The sequence below is a fragment of the Mustela nivalis genome (assembly GCF_964662115.1).
Source record: "Mustela nivalis genome assembly, chromosome: 13".
Classification (NCBI taxonomy): Eukaryota; Metazoa; Chordata; class Mammalia; order Carnivora; family Mustelidae; genus Mustela; species Mustela nivalis.
The window spans coordinates 26,242,810-26,262,540 of record NC_139032.1 but is presented as its reverse complement, the minus strand read 5'-3'; the positions used below and the strand labels follow the sequence as shown (position 1 = coordinate 26,262,540).

The following is a 19,731-nucleotide window of genomic DNA, read 5'->3' as shown; positions in this document are numbered from 1 at the left end:
TTTATCACCCGGTGCTCTGGCTAGGTTCGTGGCAAGGCTAACGTATTAATCACTTGGGTGAGATTTTCATAAAAGAATCTACTCTTCAACAATCAACGCATTCATGATTACAGAAATACCTGACCTTGAAAATTCCTGAAACTTGTGCTATCTGATCCAAAGATGCCAGCAAAGGCCCTAGGTTTCTTCCTGATTACGCTCACAAGTAATCTCTCTGCCACTGATTTCTGCTTACCATTCTGCTTGAAAAGACATACTCACCACTTCTAACCTCCACTCATTCTCCACGCACACTTTTGAGTCCCCAAGAAGGCTTTTCTGGATGTAGGACTAGATGTCAATGACGGCCACCTAGTGGATCACTGTTACCCCAGGTAAGTCCTATCTCTGACTTCTAAGCAGAATTTTTGGAGCCTCTTGGGATAGCCCCATGCTTCCTATCTGTGTGTCCCATCAGGGCTCAACTTTATCCACTCTCCCTAAACCTCCTTAAGCCACACATTGAATCCATCCTACCTTTTGCCAAACCCTGTTAGAGCTCATCTCTGTGCATAAACTATTCTCTATTTTTATCATTATTACTCATCAATATTCACAAGGAGTCAGTACTGCCATCTTGGCGAATGTCCATGCAGTTCATCCAACAGCTTCCCCCAGGTTCTGCAGGGCAGAAGGGAACTATCTTCACTCCCCAAAGTGTAGTCTGGGACCTGCAGCGTCTGCATCAGCTAGGAGCTGGTCAGAAATGCAGCATCTGAGACCCCTTCCAAAATCTGTGGCATCGGAACCTGCATTTTAGCAGATGTCCAGGAAAGTTACGCTCATTAAAGTTTGGGAAGCCCTAACTTATAAGTCCATGAGAGGTTCAACCAAAGTCTAAAAGCTACAGTGGGCATAGAGGATGGATCTTTACAATGAAACATAAAGCAAACCTTAAAACACCCAACTACCGAGAGAGGTGGGTACTCTTCGGCAGTGACCATGACAAATGTTAGGGGTAAGGGCGGGAGATGTTTTGTCCCCAGTGACATACGTTTGAGCCCGTTCTGAATGGGAGGGGAAGAAGAAGGAGCCTGGACACCAGAAGGAGCTTACCCACCCTCTCCAGGAACCCAACTGTGCTTCGTTTTCTCTTGAGTTCCACGTCTAGATAGTTCATGTAGTCAAGTGGCAGCGTCCAGAAGTCTTTCTCTCTGGGCATGCACAAGCTTCTGGATAAGGAAGACAAAGCAGTGCCCAGAGAAAAGTGGTTTTGGGTACAAAGTTTCTTCCTCATGGCCACAAAGGAGGTGAGGAATGGGTACGCTGGTAAGGCTATTCTCCGTGCCTGCCTAGGCTAGAACTGGATCCGTGTCCTTTGAAACCTTGGCTTCACACTGAGACTTCCAGAGGTCCCAAAGAGGATGGCAGGTGCTTATACGGGACTTCTACAGAAGTTTCTACGTAGCCATGGGGCTTCAGGACAGCACTCTGAGAACCCAAATTGAGTTCCCCACAGGTGGAAGGCTCTGAGGACAAGTGCCTGCGTCTGGCCAAAGGAGGCTAAAACAATCTATGGTGGCGGGAGGCAGATGGCATTTGAGTTCAACCTGTAAGCCCAGAGGAGTCAGGATGAGGGACCACATGAGAGAGGCCCTGTGGACCAAAAGGAGGCCCCATGAGAGAAAGTCCATCCTGACCCCAGCCCCTTTGAGGGGGCAGAGGGACCCCTGCAACGGAAGCCTTGCCCCTGGATGTTGAGGAAGGAGATGCTTCCACCAGCTGGAATGGAGATACGTTTGCTTGTTGTCAGGGAATCGCAGGAGAGGGCCCCACAGACAGAGGAATTGCCAAGATCCCATAAAGCTGTCCAGGAGGAAGGTCTTCGAATCAGCACTGAACACACCCAGGTCCCAAGAGACAAAGCTACCAGCGAGCACACTTGCTGGCCACCCGGCCCCCAGCCCCCTCCCTTCTACTTGGGCAACAGAAGGCCTGAATTCTCCTTAGCCAGCTCCGACCCCCCACCCCCATCTTGACAGCCTGGACTGGCAGAGGAGAAGAAACTGGGCCTTAAATTAAGTCCAGAGTTCTGGTTTCTAAGTCAGACAGGACATGCTATTTTTCAATTGAGATTTTAGTCTGGAACCTAAAGTGACCAGAGGATTGTCTGTTACTCAACAAGGAACAGAAAAATCTTACTTGGGTCAGAGCTCTCATCCAGACTGGGGACACTCACCTTTGGGTGCATACTGGAGTCACCAGGGATCTTAAAAATAGAAAAGGCCAAAATCTAAGCCTCATCCGGGAGCTGGTGAATCAGAATTGCTAGAGGTGGGCCCTAGAAATGTGTGCTAACTAATGAAATAACCATTAAAAATCCCCAATTGATTCTAATGCACTATAAGGAGATAAGGAGCAGGACCCTAGCATTCAGAAGCCAGAGAAAATTATTCCTAATGAATACATGTTCCAGGGACAATGGAAAACAGCGATGAAATAAAATTAGTTTGATGGTCACAAGCTGCACTCCTCAGGGTACTAGAAGGATAAATGCTACAGTTTCCTAAATTTCGTTTGGAAGCGAACAGTTGAGTTTTGGGCTTTAAATTTGACCCCAAGCTGATCAGAGCCAGGTTCAGTTCTAAACGTGGGCTCCAAAATGATCAGTCTGGTGTCTAGAGTTTGGGAAAGCGTCCCCTCCCTTTCTCAGTCAGTAGCCAGCCTGCCAGTGATTAACAGATAGGAAGGCACTGGCTTGGTGTCTGGGGCCCTGCTGACATCGAAAGGTCTCATCACACCTGTCCGTCCTCATTAGCACCCTGGCTGGGTCTGGTGTCGGAGTCTGCGAGGGCCCGGCTCTCTGGAGAGACACTGTATGGGGATCTCTGCCGACGGCCTTATACCCACGGATGGTGCCCTCTTGACCTGGCCGGTGTGGCTCCAGGTCTCTCGGCTCCAAGGAGGAAGGAGCAGCGTGTCTTCCCTACCATGAGGTATGAAAGGTCATCAAGGCTATCACTACATCCGACCAGTCCAGTCCGTCTTCTTCACCAGAAAGCTCACCAACTTTAATTTGAGGGACTTTGTTTCTTTGCTTTTATTTCTGTGTTCGTTTCTTTAGGCGCTCTTCATTTTACATCTACAAATAGACAGTGAAGGCACGTTCTGAAGACAGCAGAGCCGCCATTTTAAGTCTCCTGGCCGCATATGGAAAAGCAACTCACTTCACCCCTCCCAGGCCACCTGCTTCCTCACAAGCCAGGAAACTTGCAATCCAAAAAAAAAAAAAAAAAAGTGTCTTTTCAAATAAAGTAGCTGAGACATCTTATCAAAAAGATTTGTAAGAGCTAAACTTCTTACCAATTACTATGTAACAACAACAGAAATACTGAAGGAATATAAAACCACATTTGACCTGTCATCCTAAACTTGTAAACTTTAGACCAGCAGGGAAATATATATATTTATATTTTCTATTTGTTTATTTTCCTTTAGTTTTAAAGGAGGGTAAGAGGGAAAGGAAGCAATTCTTTAAAAGGCCATTATCTGTATTCTATGGCTACAAATCTCATAAATACCAAAGATTCTATCACACAAGCCAAGTGAGGTCAATCTCTAATTGGTCACACTGGTTTATAGCCCACGAGGGCCATTTATATCCACTATCACCCCGGGCCAAGTCTCTTTTATTTCCACTTTCATTTATTACTCCCTGATAGCTGGCCCTTGAGTAAATACTTAAAGGGGGAAAAATTGTCCTTCCTAAAAGCAGAGATTTATATTCCAAAGATTTGATAAAAACAAGAAGGAAAGAACAAAATCTTCATAACATTAGCCTTGACTTTTATCTTTTGGTAGATGATTATTTCCTTTAAAGGGAATACATGAGTGACTTGAGGTGATTCTTACACCAGAAATCAATGCTTTCCTATCATTAGCTAAGTTAAAACTAACAAAAGCAATCAATAAAAATGAGGCCACATGGGTAAGAGGAGTGGAGCGCTACCAAATATTGGCACCACACAGAAATGTTCAAAAGAAAATACATCAACGCCCTGTGTTAAATAGAAGCCAGCAGCTTTGCCCTGGCAGGACCGAGCATCAATCAAAGCGCACAAACCACTTCTAGAACCTTCCGATGCCAGACCCTCACCCTGAATCAAGTTCACCTCCAACAGTTTCAAAAGGCAACTGCTGACAAAATTCAAATAAAGTCTGAAGTTTAGTTAATAGTCATGTGCCCATGTCAGTTTCTTCCTTTTGACAAAGGCCACCGCAGTAATGTGAGACGTTCCCAACAGTGACAACTGGATGAGGGGTGTCTGGGGACCCCGTGCTGTCTTTGCAACTGTCTGGTACATCTAAAATCATTCATAAATAGAACAGACTCTGTCCCCAGGCAGAGTCTGTGGATTTTACTCTAAGGCTCTACTCCCCCAAACATGCAGGAAGAAACACAGTGATCTAGAGATTTACTACAGCAAATGGGGCCAAGCAGCTAAACTCTCAATGAAGAGGAAGATTTAATGGCACAGAAAACAACCGCCAAGGGTAGTCTGGGTAAGGTGTCCAAACATAGCTTGCTTTATGTGCTCCTGAAAGGCTGTTTGTAAATCACATTTGCATAATTCAAACAACACTTTGAACATGCTAAGGAAGCTTGTGCATTTATAAAGCTATTTAATAAACACCAGGGTAATGGAGAGGTTTATTGTGTAATGGAATAAACTGGTAGCTACAGGTGGCTTCTCAAGCATCATCTCTGCCCATGGGGCTGCCCGTCGAGCCCCCAAGTTCACACTGCCCACACAGCCCCTGCCTCCCTGGCCTCCAAGTTTCCATCTTCCCTTTCCTCCGCCAAGCCATCTTTGTACGACTGTGATTAACTCAGCGTTGTTACAGCGAATTCTACTCAGGTCCAGGTCCCAAAGTCCAAATAGGCCTCAGCCTCCACAGTGTTATCAGTTACTCGGGCAACAAGATCCAGCAAGTAAGAACACTCGCCAAGCGACAGTATCTGAAGCAGGTAAAGGCACGACAGTTGTCCCTGCCATAACTGGGACTCACACTGGAATTCTCCTGCTGGCCACGAAATGGACTCCTGATGGCCAGCCATCCTTCGCCCAGTCCAAACCAGCAGTCAGAGGGAAGCACTTACCGCGCCTAGAAGCACAACTCGGGCTCCGATAAAAGAACCTCTGCACTCGACCCGGGTAAGCCACGCATTCCAGGACCCTGGTCTCTCACCCATGGTGGGAGGGCAGGATCCTGAATTCCAAACGGATATGGGGCTAGGAAACACATCCTCACCAGTTCATGAGCTGACCAGATATGGTTCACCTGCCCACAGTTTTGCATAGGTTTTGCCATTTGGGGTACAAAACATTATTTGGTAACACTTGAGATAGAAATAATGGGTGCATCTGACTATTGTTCAAAATGATTCATCCTCCCATCACCTCCTTGGGAGTATGAGTCCCTGTCCTTGGACTTGGCTTTGGCCCTATGGCTTCCATTGGCTGGTGGTATGCAGCCTGAAGAGACCATGTACCAGTACCAAAGCTAGTCCCCGAGATGCCAAGCCTATTTCTAGTTGCTCGCTTGCCATCTACACTAGCTACTATGAAGCAGGTCTCTTAGGGAGCTTCTTCACCTATACCCCAGAATAAAGACACACGGAACAAAACAGCCCCTCTGACCCATAAGCAAGACTAAATACTGGTGTTTTAAGCCACTGGGTCTGGGAGTGGTTTACTGTAAGCACCATTTTGTCAACAGTTGGTGACATGACCGATCATCCCCCCTCCCACTCCCCCCACCCCGTGCTGAAGCGCCAGGTACTCACCGTCATCAATTCCAGGCCAGCCCATGAAGTGAGCAGAAATCTGTTTCTCATCCTTCCCGTACTCATTCTTGGCTACTAACTTGTAGTCCCCATTGTTCATGTGAGTGGGATTATCCAGCTGGAGGCAGCCATGGTACTCCGTGTGATTGGTAACATGGATTTTAGTACAGATGTATTTGGACTCATTCAATATGGCCCCGTTATAGAACCACTGAAGCGCTGGTTTGGGGTTGCCTTTCACAGTGAATGGAATGCACCAGTGGTGGTCTGAGGTTGGAGATTCGAGAAATGTGATAGTTGGAGCAACTAAATTGAAAAAGAGAGAGTTAATAGCACCAGAACGCTCAGAATTCTCCCCATCTCCAGATTTCTGTGTCATCAATAGGGGATTTTATTCAAGGACCCTTTGGTTTAAGAAAATACAGGACTGGCAACTCTGGAATCCATCAATATTTTGAATCATCATCAAGGCTGATTGAACTCCCTACAGAGAGCTTCAAAGAGACTCCTTTCCCTATACTTAAGACCCATGAATCATAGTCATTTTTCAAATCTATTCAGTGTGAGAACCAGCTCCAAATAGATCATGGAGATTTCTGACAGCAGAAAAGGGTTCATTTGAAGTCAACTTTGGTTTCGAATAAATACGCCTTGATCTTATGTAGATTTGTCACCAAAACGCTGAGGGGCACTGTTTTTTATGGTCCTTCACTAAACAACACAAATACGGACAAAAATGACCCTGGAAATCTTGCCGGAAGCCTGAATCTGACATCACTTATCGAGAACAGATCGAATTGACTAAGGCTATAAATGCTCCTACCAATGCAAACTGATTATAAAGTATGATTAATTGGTACTTTTTGCTGATTGCCAATAGTAAATGCTCTTTAAAGGTGCCTGGGTGGCTCTCAAGTCATGATCTCAGAGTTGTGAGATCAAGTCCCACTTAGGCCCTGCACTCGGTGGGGAATCTGCTGAAGATTCTCTCTCTCACCCTCCACCCATCCCCCTGCTTGCTTTCTCTCTCTCTCTCTCTCAAACAAATAAATCCCTTTAAAAAAAAAAAAAGCATCACATTTCATTACAGCACACTCCATTTTTGCTAGATTTCAGAAGCCAATGTTTTGATCCTTTCTAAATGTCTGGGGTTCTATCCAAACTTAGACAAACAAACTAGAGATTACTTTAACTTTAAAGCACTCTATCCTTTGGGGAAACAAACCTTCAAGTAACATCTTTAAACAGAGTACTTATCCTGAGGAAAGGTATTTAAAGTCCCTCATAGTTGTTTATTTTAATGTGGTCTGACTTTGATAATAATACAACTGAGGACTGGAAAATACCTCCAGAGACCTCATAGCATCTTTTCTCAGGTCAGGAAACCCAAGTCCAGTGAGGTTAAAGGACTTGGTCAAGTTTAGCGAGCGATACAGATCTGGAACAGGGATCCTGGTCTCCTGATGTCCGACCCAGAAGCCCTTCCCTCTTGACCCTGCTTCTTGTGGTACGTGTTCATCACACAAGGAGGGGAATTACAGCCTGCTAACACTTTGGCCAGAGGCACTACCAAAGCTGTCACAGTTGTTAAAATTCTTCACCATTTATTCCTTTTATTCTTGATCTAGATTTTGATAGATAAGGTCAATTGCTCAGACCATGGTGACCACCATAGATATTACAAGAGGAAATTTTGAATGTGAGCATCCTGATTTGTAGGTCTGTGTTACAAATACAAGGACCACAGCAGGGTAGGGACAACACTTACCTTCCTCCCACCAGCCCAGGCCCCCATGCCCAGGACCCATTTATTCCTTCTACCATGCTCAAAAGAGCTTTTGGTGAATTGTTGACTTAAAGACATAAAGTCGGAAGCTGGTTGCATGTGTTTGGGGATAACATTGATTTCAGGCATCTGGGTGGGTCAAAATGATGAGAAATTATAAGTCCAGTACCTACTGGGCACAGAGGTTGTGCTGACAGTGACAAAGGGTTACGGTTGGTGACTGCAGTCATGCACCCCAACAATCACATATGGAATTTGTGCCGTGGGTGAACACTAGCCAGCGTATCCATGTGTCTGCATGTGCGTAATGTGTATTCGTACATACACACGTGCCCACTTGTGGTTTTCTCATCCAAATCCTGACCCAGACACAGTAAAACCTCATGAATTTATACCAGATTAGCTCAGAATTTGGAACGATGTGCAAAATATATGTGATTTTTTACTGGAGTACATGTTCGCACGAAACGCTACAATCTGGAATGTTAAGATAAGTGTGGATGATTTTTAATACTGGAAAATAATGCACATACTGAAGAAACATAATGGCCCGTATCTTAGTTTGAATGTATACAGAAATGTAAACCCATCATAATAAACGTTTTCTGCAGGTAATAATAATTTTCGGTCATTTAGGCAGGACTCCGCCAACCTGCCCACAAAAACTTGATGTCAAGCTAATGAGGTTTTATCACATCAACAGCACACTCGGGTGTTCGGGAATAGACTGTGCTTTAGGTGACATAAATTTAAATCTTCATATTGTTTTTATAGAGAACAAGATTTTAGAAACTGGTGTATCAGAACATAAGCGAAAACTGATTAACAAGAGGAGGATAACCAGCTCAAAATACATTCTCTCAAAAAAAAAAAAAATACAGGGGAAGACACAAGAGGATAAACTTAAGATTTAAAAAAAAAAACAGCTTAAAAGAAAGACATGCATGTGTAAGAGAGATTTGCAGAAATAGAACACTGATATTTCTTAAAAAAAAATACACACAAAACACTGCACACACTTTTTTTTTTGACACTTAAGCAGCACCCAGAGGGCCCCAGTGACAAAGGCATGTGTGTCCACAATCATAGGCTATTAAAAACATATGCCCCTCTGATTACGTACAATGTACAGTGAGGTTCACAGAATCTTGGTCTTCTCCTACAAGATTTTCTGCCACACAGGAGATCTGCTTTCCACTGTCATCAGATGAAATGTTAGTTATCCTTAAGGAGCCCTGCATGTGGCTTGTTTCATTCTACAAATGAATTAACAGACAAAAACAATCCTTATTAGGGCTGATCCCAAAGTGATAAGACTTGAGGTTTCTCCCCCTACCTAAAGAAAAGAATATACACCATTAGAAAAGGTTTCTGGCCTGAACTGGGGCCAGGCAGAAGTGTAAATCCAGAGCTATTCTATTTCTCCAGAGTATAACTGTTCAATGAGCAAAGTTTCTTTAATCCTTGGATTCCTATCTACCTCTCTCCAAGGGAAAAGACCACAAGGAACATCCCTTACCTTGCTCACAAGGACACAAGAAGCTCACTAGAGACCCAGAGACTCCGATCTACTGGATATAAACAACTCAAATGCAAACCTGCACTCCTCTTTGTTAATTACAAGAATGAACAGAAAGTAAACGTACATCGAAAACTCATCATAAATTTCTCTGTATGGTCCTATAAAATATTAAGGGATCATCACTAAATGAATCCAATCTAAGTTCTGAGACACTCTCATCTCTCTAGGAACCCAGAGCCAAACAAAAGCCTTACCATATGTTTGGAAACCAGATTACCGACATCCCAGTACAAATTCGGGACTGGATCGCCTTCAACGCTACAAGATAATGTGATAGACTTTCCCTCCTCCACAGTGAGGTTAGGTGCGGCCAAATTTGCTGATGGCAAACCTGTGGAACAAGAAAAGTCAAGTGGAGACATATATGAATCATCTGATGCACTGTCAAAGTAATAGCAAAAAATCAGAAACTCTTCATGCTTTAGAATCAGTAATTATTTACTTTCCGAGACAGATTTATGTTGATCTGAAAAAGTGCTGGGTTGGTAAGCTTTACAGGTTTAAGATGCACCAAAAATGTGCAGTTATGAGATTTGAAAACAAATTTTGCACTTTGTTTAAAAGTGTTATTGCAGCATAACTTTTTACTATTAAAAAATGTAGTTTATAAAACATAATTTGGTATCTGTAGACCATCTTGTCTTGTTGTTCTCCTCATTTTTCCCTTTGTTGCATCCATGTTTTTACATAAATCCATTTTTTATGCTAAGTGACGCATAAAGATGACCCCACCATCAGTCCTACATTTTGAGACAGTCAGATTACAGAAGAGAATGTAGCTTTGGGGGGGGGGTGTATTTGTTTTTAGAGGGAGGGAGGGGCACAGGGAGAGGGAGAGAAAGACTCTGGAAGGCACTCCAGCCCCAGTGCAGAGCCCAACGTGGGGCTCAATCTCAGGACCCTGAGATCATGACCCAAGCTCAAACCAAGAGTGGGATGCTTAACCGACTGAGGTGCCCCAAGAAAATGCATTCTTCACACATGAAGAATTAAAGTATTAAAGCATTCTTCACACATGAAGAATTAAAGTATTAAAGCATTCTTCACACATGAAGCTGGACCATTAAAATATCAGAATGCCCCAAAGCTATATGAGTCATAGTTCAATATTAAGGGAAAAATGGGTTATAGTAAAATTTCCAGTATGATTTTTTTAAAAAGTCACATGGATCTATACTCCCACATTTCAAAAGCTTTACTGATGCCATTACCATTTCCTTAAACTATCACACCTATTGGGTGTTTACACTGCTTTAACTCACATGGGACTCACAGTATTTTCTGTATGAAAGTATGTCCCAGACAGCGTAATAACCGTATGCCAGGTCCTGCCTGTCTAGCTAGTCCCTCACTTGGTATCAGAAACTTCTAGGGGCTGCATTCACCCTACAGTTGTGTCCCCTACACCTACAATGCCTCATGAACTCAGGAGCAACCCGGAGGTCAGAAAAGGCAATTCATCTTCAATACTCATTAACTGCAATAAAGCACCACCTAGGGCTCCCTGACCCACTGTCTCCACAGAACTGTGTATAAACTCCTCTCCCACTTCCTGACCAAGTCATTCTTCTTTATGACCAAAACCAGCCTGGAACGAGACTGTCCCAGGGGTCTGTCTCACGGTGTCCCCACCATCGACAGAGGACTTCCCAACCAGACCCGGCTGTCAGTGGCCATCAAGACTCTTCAGAATCTTATCCTGTCAGCAACCCACAGAAAACTGTGTTCTATCTTTCACAGGGTTTCAAAAATGCCCCCTAAGACTCTGAGTTTCATACTCAGAGGTTTTCAATCTGTCATATTTTAGCTTTCAAGGCTTTTCTTTTGTTCCTGGAGGGTCTATTTGTATAGGACTCTGTTTTTGTCTCCTGGGTGCAACATGGCCTGATCTCTTTGAGATCTTACTCATTTCCTTTTGAACTTTTCTTCTCTCCACATCAACATTGTTTCTGGCAACTTGTTTTCCTTCATCTTTTTGTTTGGTTATTTGTCTCTTGCTATAAGCTTTTCTCAAACAGTGGGTATCACTGGCTGTTCAGACATCTTTAAGAACAAGGCACTAGAAGCGTTGTGCATTTAATGGTGGATTTCCTTGTAGGGCCATATTCTTAGCCTTTTTTCCTGGGTACCTCCTGATGTCGATATCGTTCGGTCATTTTGGGACAGAGTCTGGTCAGATTATTCAGATAATGCTCTTCCAGTGTCCTACTGGAAGAGGAAGTAGGACGGAAATATCGACATTTGGTATGTAAATCCATCCTTCTATGGTTCTCACAGCCTCAGCTCTTTCTGGAGTTCCTCATAATACTGACTTCATACTCTTTAGAGAATAAACCTTCAGTTTTCTGCTGAGGAGGGAGGGGTGCAGTCACCTGGATTGTATGGAGTGAAAATGGGACTAACGGCTCCATCTGGGACTTGACCCACTCTCTTGGGATGGGTGCTGCCTGCAAGCCTGCTTCTTCCTGAGCCTGGTAGCCTGCATCCCAAAGCAATTTCCTCTTGCCTTTGCCCTCTGCCAACCTAGTAACCAGCATTCTCAACCGTCAGCTCAGTTTCTATCCGTCTGTCTGCTTTCCAGCTTGCAACCATTTGCATCCTGTTGACTCCTCTGCCATTTCCTTGTGCTTAGAGATTTATCTGCTGATTGTGGAGGGATCACAGAGCCAGGGCCTTCCCTGGTGCTTGTCCTCAGGGTATGACCTCCTCCACCAACAGATCGTGGACATATCCTTCTTGGCACCTTGAATACAAACTATGGGATGAATTTCCTACTTCCTATAAATGCATATAATAGTTTGGAAATTCTGAGCAGAAAAAAAAATTTAAAAGAGAGATTCTCAAGAGAGAATGCTATGCCATAATCTCTATTTCCCCAAGAAAATTTAGTGCAGTCTCTTCCATCAAGCCTAAATTTATATAAACAATGCTAAAAAATGTGTGTTTAGTTACAGTAATAGTACTATCATTTACTAGGCTTTCATTGAGCCAGAACCTTTTTTTCTAGTATTTTCAGTGACTGGTTCATGTAACCCTACAACCATCATGAAGTTAAGTGTTTGTCCTCATCTAATTAACAAAGAATATGAGTTCCAGAAAAGTCTAATACATCTCCCAAAATTCCCTACGTACCTATAGACCGGGGATTCAGACCAAAAGCTCAAGGTCCTCACTACTTCCTTCCACTCTACTTCCTTCCCAGACGGCATAGATCCATTTTAGCATAAATACTAACATGTATCTATAACTAAGAATTTAGTTCATTTAGAAAATAATTACGTGTCTATTTGTGAAGGAAGAATGAGTCTCCTTTATTTATAGAGAATTGTATCACCCTGTCACAGCAGTCTCCAAAAGAATCTGCAAAATTGGCCAAGTCTAGATCTTCTAGATGTAAAGTCTTCCACAAATGAGTAAGCATCTGACTCACGTTAATTCTAAAGCATTAATATGCTGGCCAGAGATTCAATAATGGAAAAAACAATCTGTACTTGAAATATCACTTGAGGTTTAATTAGCACAATAAAAATGAATTGGGCGGCATGAACAGCCAAGGCAGGATAAACCATTTGCCAGGCACTACTTCCTGGCTTAATAAGATTTGAAATCGGCACAAGTACAGAGCAAAGCTCAGCAGTGCTTCCAAGAGCTTCCAGCCCTACTGTCATGGGATCCTTATTTAAGCCTCCGAGAGGTCTTCCTCTGCACTCTGAGAAACCTCCCTGGACAGCAGAGTTGACCAGCCACCGAGAGTCCACACAGACACCTCTGTGTCAATGTGTCTTGACCCGGATGTGTTCAGAAAGGATGCACCAGCCTACGGACCTCAGCAGGAAGTCACCAGCCACGTGGAGAAAAGGCTGACTTCCTTTAGACCAGGGCTTCCCAAACTGTAATGTGCGTGTGACTCACCAGCAGATCTGATTAGAAACACTGCTTCTTTCCAGTAGGTCTGCATTGCAGCCCAACCCATGGAGCAAACTCCCTGTTCCACAGACCACACTTTGAGTGGCAAGGGTTTAGACGACGGGTGTTGGGGTGGACAATTGCTCACTAGGTTTTGGGGTCTATGACCATTATTCTTAAACTCAGCAGGGGCCCGAGCAATCAGCTCATCCACGGAACTTTCCCCAAAGTGTGTTCTGTGGAACTCAGACTCTTTGACACACTCTGTGTTGAGGGAGTGGGGGTGGGCGGTGAGAATGTAAGATTCAAAAAATTAAGAGCCTATAGTAACTTCCATAACTCTGGATGTATACTATGCACATTACATATGAAAAAGCTTCCAGAAGTCCTGCTCCAAATGAATCGGTCCACTTCCATGGATCTTATATTCCCCCAGCTGTTTTGAGTACACCCTTTCTCTGTGGTATCTTGTTGTGGCTTTGTTATTTTTATTTGAAGTAACCTAACGAACTAAAAGAGACACATGTATTTAAATCTAGATGTAAAATATATTTAAGGCTACATATTCATATCAATGGTATGAATAACATTAATAACTCATGTTTACTGAGTACTTAATATGCGCTAGACCTCATCTGCGATATTCTAGATATTAGGTTATTTGGCATCCTAAAGACTCTTGCAAGTAGGTGTCATTAGTATTTCCCGACAAAGTTAAGGTTTATCAAGTACCACAACTAAATAGCTAACGAGCGGGAACTGGGCTTGACCCTCCTCTTTCTGTCCACGGCCACCAACAACACATGGATTGGCTGCCTCCTTTACTGGGCTCCGCCCTGCCTCTGTTCCCTTCCATGAGCACACACTTCTGGACAGCTGACTATGTCTAAGGATCACTAATTTAAAATATGCAGGTTCTCCCCTTTCCTTTATCACCATTCCAAAGGGACAAGAAATGCTCATTATTAGCACAATATTTAGGTAAAAATAAATTCAGTCAATCTATCCCCACAAACAAAAGTAGGCAGGGTCTCACTTTCTAATCATTGAGGAAAACTAACCTCTAATCATTTTGAGTTATTAACTCAGCTTTGCAGTGAGTGAAAGGGGTCAGGACTGGGTTTTATTTTCCACTTCTAAGTAGGGACTATGTTCTTTCTCATCTTGTTTTAAACAATCTTGTTTAAGCTCTGTTCATTTTGTGTTTGGTCATCATTCTGTATGTAAAATATTCAAATAAATTATGATTTTTGTCTACTCTCTCCTCTCCTCTCATGTTCTCTCCTTTTGGCATATCTTCCAATTTCTCTGTCTCTTAAAACATATATATTTCACTACCAGGAAAGAAGCCAGAACGAGCCTGACCTATTTAGAAGTAGCTGCTTTACACCCAGTTACAAAAATGACAGAAAATTAGCAAAGTGACTTTCCAAGCCCAAATTGGAAATTGTGCTTCTATACTTGTGTGAACCATGTCATTACAGTGAAAGCAACCAGGAAACTTCTAAACACAAAAACTGTGTCAGCGGCTGACAGGTTGGGAAAAAACAGCTTTATTTGCCATTCTAAAAAGACAAAGGAAAACAATGGTCCACTGTGTGGCTTGCTGTGTTTTAGGAAACAGAACCTGATCCCTAGTAAAAGCAAAGCAACCTGGCAAACTAGACTTCGTACATGTTTTTTTGGTTTGGTTTTTTTTTTGTTTGTTTGGGGGTTTTTTGTTTTGTTTTTGTTTTTTGTGTTTTGTGTTTTGTTTTTGTTTTTCAGAGAAGAAACAACAAGTCAATCCAGCTAAGGTGGTAAGAAATCAATATGTTATACCAATCTAACTTCCAGAGTACCGACATAGCATTTCCCCCAAATCTTCCATAAGCTCTACCAAAGCAGAATTGCAATCAGTCTGGTTTCCTGGTTTGAAACAAAGAAGGACTATGTACAAACATGCTAAGTAGACAGGTACTACAAACCACAGTGTAACAACCAAAAGCAAATCTTAAAAAGAAATCAGGAAAACCAATTTACCTCAAGGAACCAGCCCTCTTTTCCCAGGCACCTGTGAACTGACCTCTCCCATCATAAATATTTTGTTGATGGGTCTTAAGGAACCTCTACACTGAAAGTCTTAGGGTTGGGGAAGTGGAAAATTGGAATTGTTGTTATAAATAACAAGGAAACCAAAGGCAGGACTGATTTCAACTCGTGGGACCATTAAGGGAGTTTTCTATAGTAGCCGTACAGTCCAAGCATCAAGTGAATTACCACCTTATATTCACTGTGGGACTAGCATGTTCTACAGTAACCAGTTACTAGTAAAATGGGTTGAGGGATTGTTTTGATAATGACCCAGAGGAATATGCCTTTCTTACATGCATTTGCCGTCTACTTATAACAGAATATCTCAGCCACTATTAACACCTCCTGAAGAAACTCTCTTCTGGAGATTTAAATCCTAATTATAGGATAAAAAAAAAGTTTCAAGTATAAAATATCCTGTTCTTTAATAATCTCATTTAGTGAGGGGAAATGATTGCAAAACTAAATGCTGAAGATCAATCAAAGTGGCAGACGCGTTCTTGTATTAGATCAACAAACTTGGTGAAAGAACCTTTCTTTAGAACTTGGGTGATTTGATCTCTGTCTTCAGAACCAGTGTGCCTAGCGACTCTTTTTTCAAATTACTGTGGAAATTTTAGAAGAATGTGTTTTGTTGCCTTGCAATTAATACAGTTTTTCTAAAGTTAAAAAGGACCTTGTGGAGAAACAGACCACAACATGTTTCCCAGCATGAATAAATTTACAGTAATTCACGCCAGGAGGGGCTGCTAGAAAAATACTGTGAGACATTCTGACCATGCTGCTAATGGTAACATGGCCATTAAACTTCCCAGCCCCACCTATCATGTTCCCTTGATCACTAAGGGTAGGAGGAACGTGAGACTCTTTCAAAATGGGATGATGACAGAAATTTCAGAGGGAATGACAAAATGTTAATATATGGAATAATTATAATTTATGTAAATTATAATTTAGCTAGAATAATATAAATCTTTAAGTTATTGTAACTGAAATATCTGCACCACTATATAAAAATCTGGTCCAATGCGATCATTACTACAACATCCGTGGTTCATGCATTTATTAATTGGTGAATTCAGCAAACACTAATCAAAGCCTATTACATTCAAGGGATATGTTGATACCATGGAGGATGTATTTTTGTTTATAAAATATAAAGAGTTTGTTCATATAATACTTACATGGTGAAATACTAAAAGGAGAAGTTTTTAAAGAAAACCCATCTAATAAATGAATGAAGTCTCAGTAGCTCTTTCTTATTGAAATTAAGATGTTACCAGTTGCAAATTAAGGGAGTAACCATAGTTATTGCAAATCGTTGGTTTACAATGCTGAAACAAACACACAAGACCATACATACTCTGATGAGTGACCCTTACACTTAGTTAGCTAACAAGTTGCATCCAAAAAAAAAGAAGAAGAAAAAATGAAGATGAGTTCCACGAATCCGTGATGTAATTAAACACAACAGATATATTTTAAGTCTGCAAAGGGCAAGACTTAAAAGAAAAGCCAACCAACCACAAATCCATGCTCTAAACAAGGCATCTACGTTGAAGACACTGACATATTATCTGATTTCTTTAGTATGGACTTTCAGAAAAAATTTAAATCCAACCACCTTGTATAAATCTACTGCTCAATTTGTCTAACTTCTCTTTAAAGAGCCCAAACTGGGAAAACGTGATGAAGAAAAGTAATATAAGACTAAGCTCCAAACCGAAGCGTCCCCTTCTGATCTCTAATCTCTAGAAAATTTCTGGAAACCCCAGAACCATGTCGGAAAATGAGACGGCATGCTGCTAGTGGATAAGACACTGTGAGAAACCCCTGAACAAGAGAAAGCAAGACAGTGTGGTGAAAGAAAATGAGCCCAGCCCCAAAGGGGCACATAAGTATTCCCTACACAAAATAGGGAGGCTGTAGGCTGACCCAAGAATGACGGGGCAGACAGCAAGACAGAGTGCCTTGGCTGAGCCACAGGGCCACTGGTTCAGGACACACACAATAGTGTGTCCCCAAACTGTCCCTACCCACTCATTGTGGACACAACATCCAACAAGAAGCAACAAGTACGGGAAACTTACTAGAAAAAATCAGTAGTGCTAGGTGCTGGTGACACCCTAGAGATAAGATGAACTCCAGCATGGGAAAGGGTGTTTCAGTTACAAAAAAACAAAAACAAAAACAACAACAACAGCAACAAAAAACACACACACACACACAAAAAGTCAGTAGAGATTGCAGAAATTAGAAACAGAAAAATTCTGTATCTGCAAAAACGGGTGAAGGCCAAAGGAGTGAGTCAAGCCATTTCCCCGTAACACAGCACAAAAAGACAAGCAGATGGAAAGAGCTACTGAAGCTGAGGGGTACGGTGGGTGGAGCTGTAAGTGTAAACAACCATCTACATAAATTAGAAAACTCTTCCAGAACTAGGACAAAAACCCTGAAAGAATAGGCTGCATGTCAAACAATAAATTTTTAAACACACACACACACACACACACACCCCTAAGTATGTTGTGGTAAAAATTTTAGAATAACTTGAAAAAGGAGAAACTTTTTAAAGCTTCTAGAAGGAAAAGAAAAGCAGAGGTTCCCTGTCAAGGAGCAAGCATAAGACTGGCCTCAACCTCTCATCAGCGACACTGAATACAAGAACATGATATAGTATCTGTAAAGGTCTAAAAGGAATTCTTTCAAGTCTAGGGTTTCATACTCGGCCAATTCCACTGAGAAGAACCAACACAATCTGATTTTCCACCAGGCGAGAACGTGAAGATTTTATGCTTCTTAGCTTCTCTGAGAGAAATATTAGAGGATACACACCAGCAAAAAGAAAAGCCACTCCAAATGGCAGTAGGATACAAAAGTTAATGATACATACAAAGAAATAGTAAATCTTCAAAATAGTCAAGTAACAACCTACAAATAAAATCTTAGCTGACAACAATCTGAGGGATGGGAAGAGAAAGTAAAAGGAAATAAAACTCTCCCTTCTTCTCTTGCTGGGAGTCATCTCTAGATACTTAAAAGAAAATATGTTTTAATATGAGTGGTGAATATTTGAGTATCCTATATTTCCAAAAACACAGAAACATGATTAATAACCTTCAAACAAGTTAAGAAAAAAAACAAAACACACTAAAAGTGGAAAAGGAAAACACTATAGAAAAATAGACAAAGCTTATAAATAGGCAAACCACCGAAGAATAAACATAATGTTCCCCAAACACAGAAGATACCCAACAGTCATCAGGAAAATGCAAACCAAAAAGCGATGACCTACCATTTTTTAGAAAAACAAACAGATAAGAAGTTTCTTAATATCAAGGTATGCTTTGCTGGAGTGGCTCTAAATTAGTACAACTATTTTTTAATGTACAAACCTAAGCCAAAACTTCTGCTTCCTGCTCTGTACTGTGGGAAAACCTTTTCATCTGTACACAGGTATAAAGAGCACATGCAAAGACACCCATTCTAACATTTCTGGAGTGACAAAAGATGGGAAATAAGCTAAATGCCATCAATGTGGAAATTTTAATGTAATTAGATAGATTCTATCATGAATCCCAGGCATTGATTAAATAGAACATTATAGATCCATAACCACTAACCTGAAATGATCACAAACAAAAAAACACAAGCTTTATGTGTAATACAGGTTCTTTTTAACCACAAAATGTATCAACAATACTTTTGCAATCACAAATAAGTAAAAAACACTTGGAAAGAAAAAAAAATCAATAAACAAACAACAAAACAGTCTGACTGAGTACAAAATCTGTAGAGAAATAAGTCTATCCATTCGCCTTTTTTACAGTGTTGCTTTTTGAAAAGCATCACCGACACTGAAATCAGGTGTGAATGTTACCATGAACGTAATCATCCCAACCGAGCAATCAAGCCCATTCCCTCGGAGTCAGGACAGTGAATTCCCAAAGTCCCTCACACACACAATTCATTGATTAATTTGCAGCAAGCATAAAATTACTAAAAACTGACAAATTCATCTGGAAAAATGAGGACCAGTTTTCTCCCACTCTCGCCCTCTCCAGTCACTACAGTCTCACAACAACACATCAGGTGGGTCGCATCACTGGAAACTGTCAAGACAACACAGCCAAAAATTAAAGTTTAAGAAAAGAAGTGGTTTCAGGCAAGGGCAATGCAGATGTCTATTACGGGGCCGTTTGAGGAATCAAAGCAGGAGCTCCTTGCTCTCTCTTCCTTCCTTTCAGTCATGGCCGAACCAATGTGGTCACCACAGCCATGAACTTGGGAAGCTGGCCAAGAAGCCAGGTGACTCTACGCTGAATTTCTTGTCCCTCTAGGCGATTTCTCTCAGCGGTGCAAATTTATACCAGAACAGAGCACAGTCGCCCTCTTATCAATCAGGAAAAGATATATATTAAAAGTTGGGTTTGTTTTATTTTTTTTTTTAAGTGTTGGCTAGAAAAGAGAGCTGAGGGAAGTTGGCAAGAGAACAAAGCCTGATTCCCCTGTTAGGAAGCCACAGGGCTCGAGGAGAGAGAAATCTGTGGGAAGAGT

General features: G+C 41.8%; 1 protein-coding gene across 5 annotated transcripts in view; it reads right to left on the bottom strand.

The window, feature by feature from the left end:
* Window positions 1-19,731, bottom strand: part of NTRK2 (neurotrophic receptor tyrosine kinase 2) — a 327,279-nt gene that overhangs the window by 269,168 nt on the left and 38,380 nt on the right. For all 5 annotated transcript variants that reach the window (XM_082695217.1, XM_082695218.1, XM_082695219.1 and 2 more), the window contains exons 9-11: window positions 9,390-9,526; window positions 8,737-8,869; window positions 5,828-6,133 (exon numbers count right to left, since the gene is read on the bottom strand). In XM_082695217.1, the coding sequence (XP_082551343.1) occupies window positions 5,828-6,133; window positions 8,737-8,869; window positions 9,390-9,526 (576 nt within the window). The remainder of the gene's footprint in view (window positions 1-5,827; window positions 6,134-8,736; window positions 8,870-9,389; window positions 9,527-19,731) is intronic.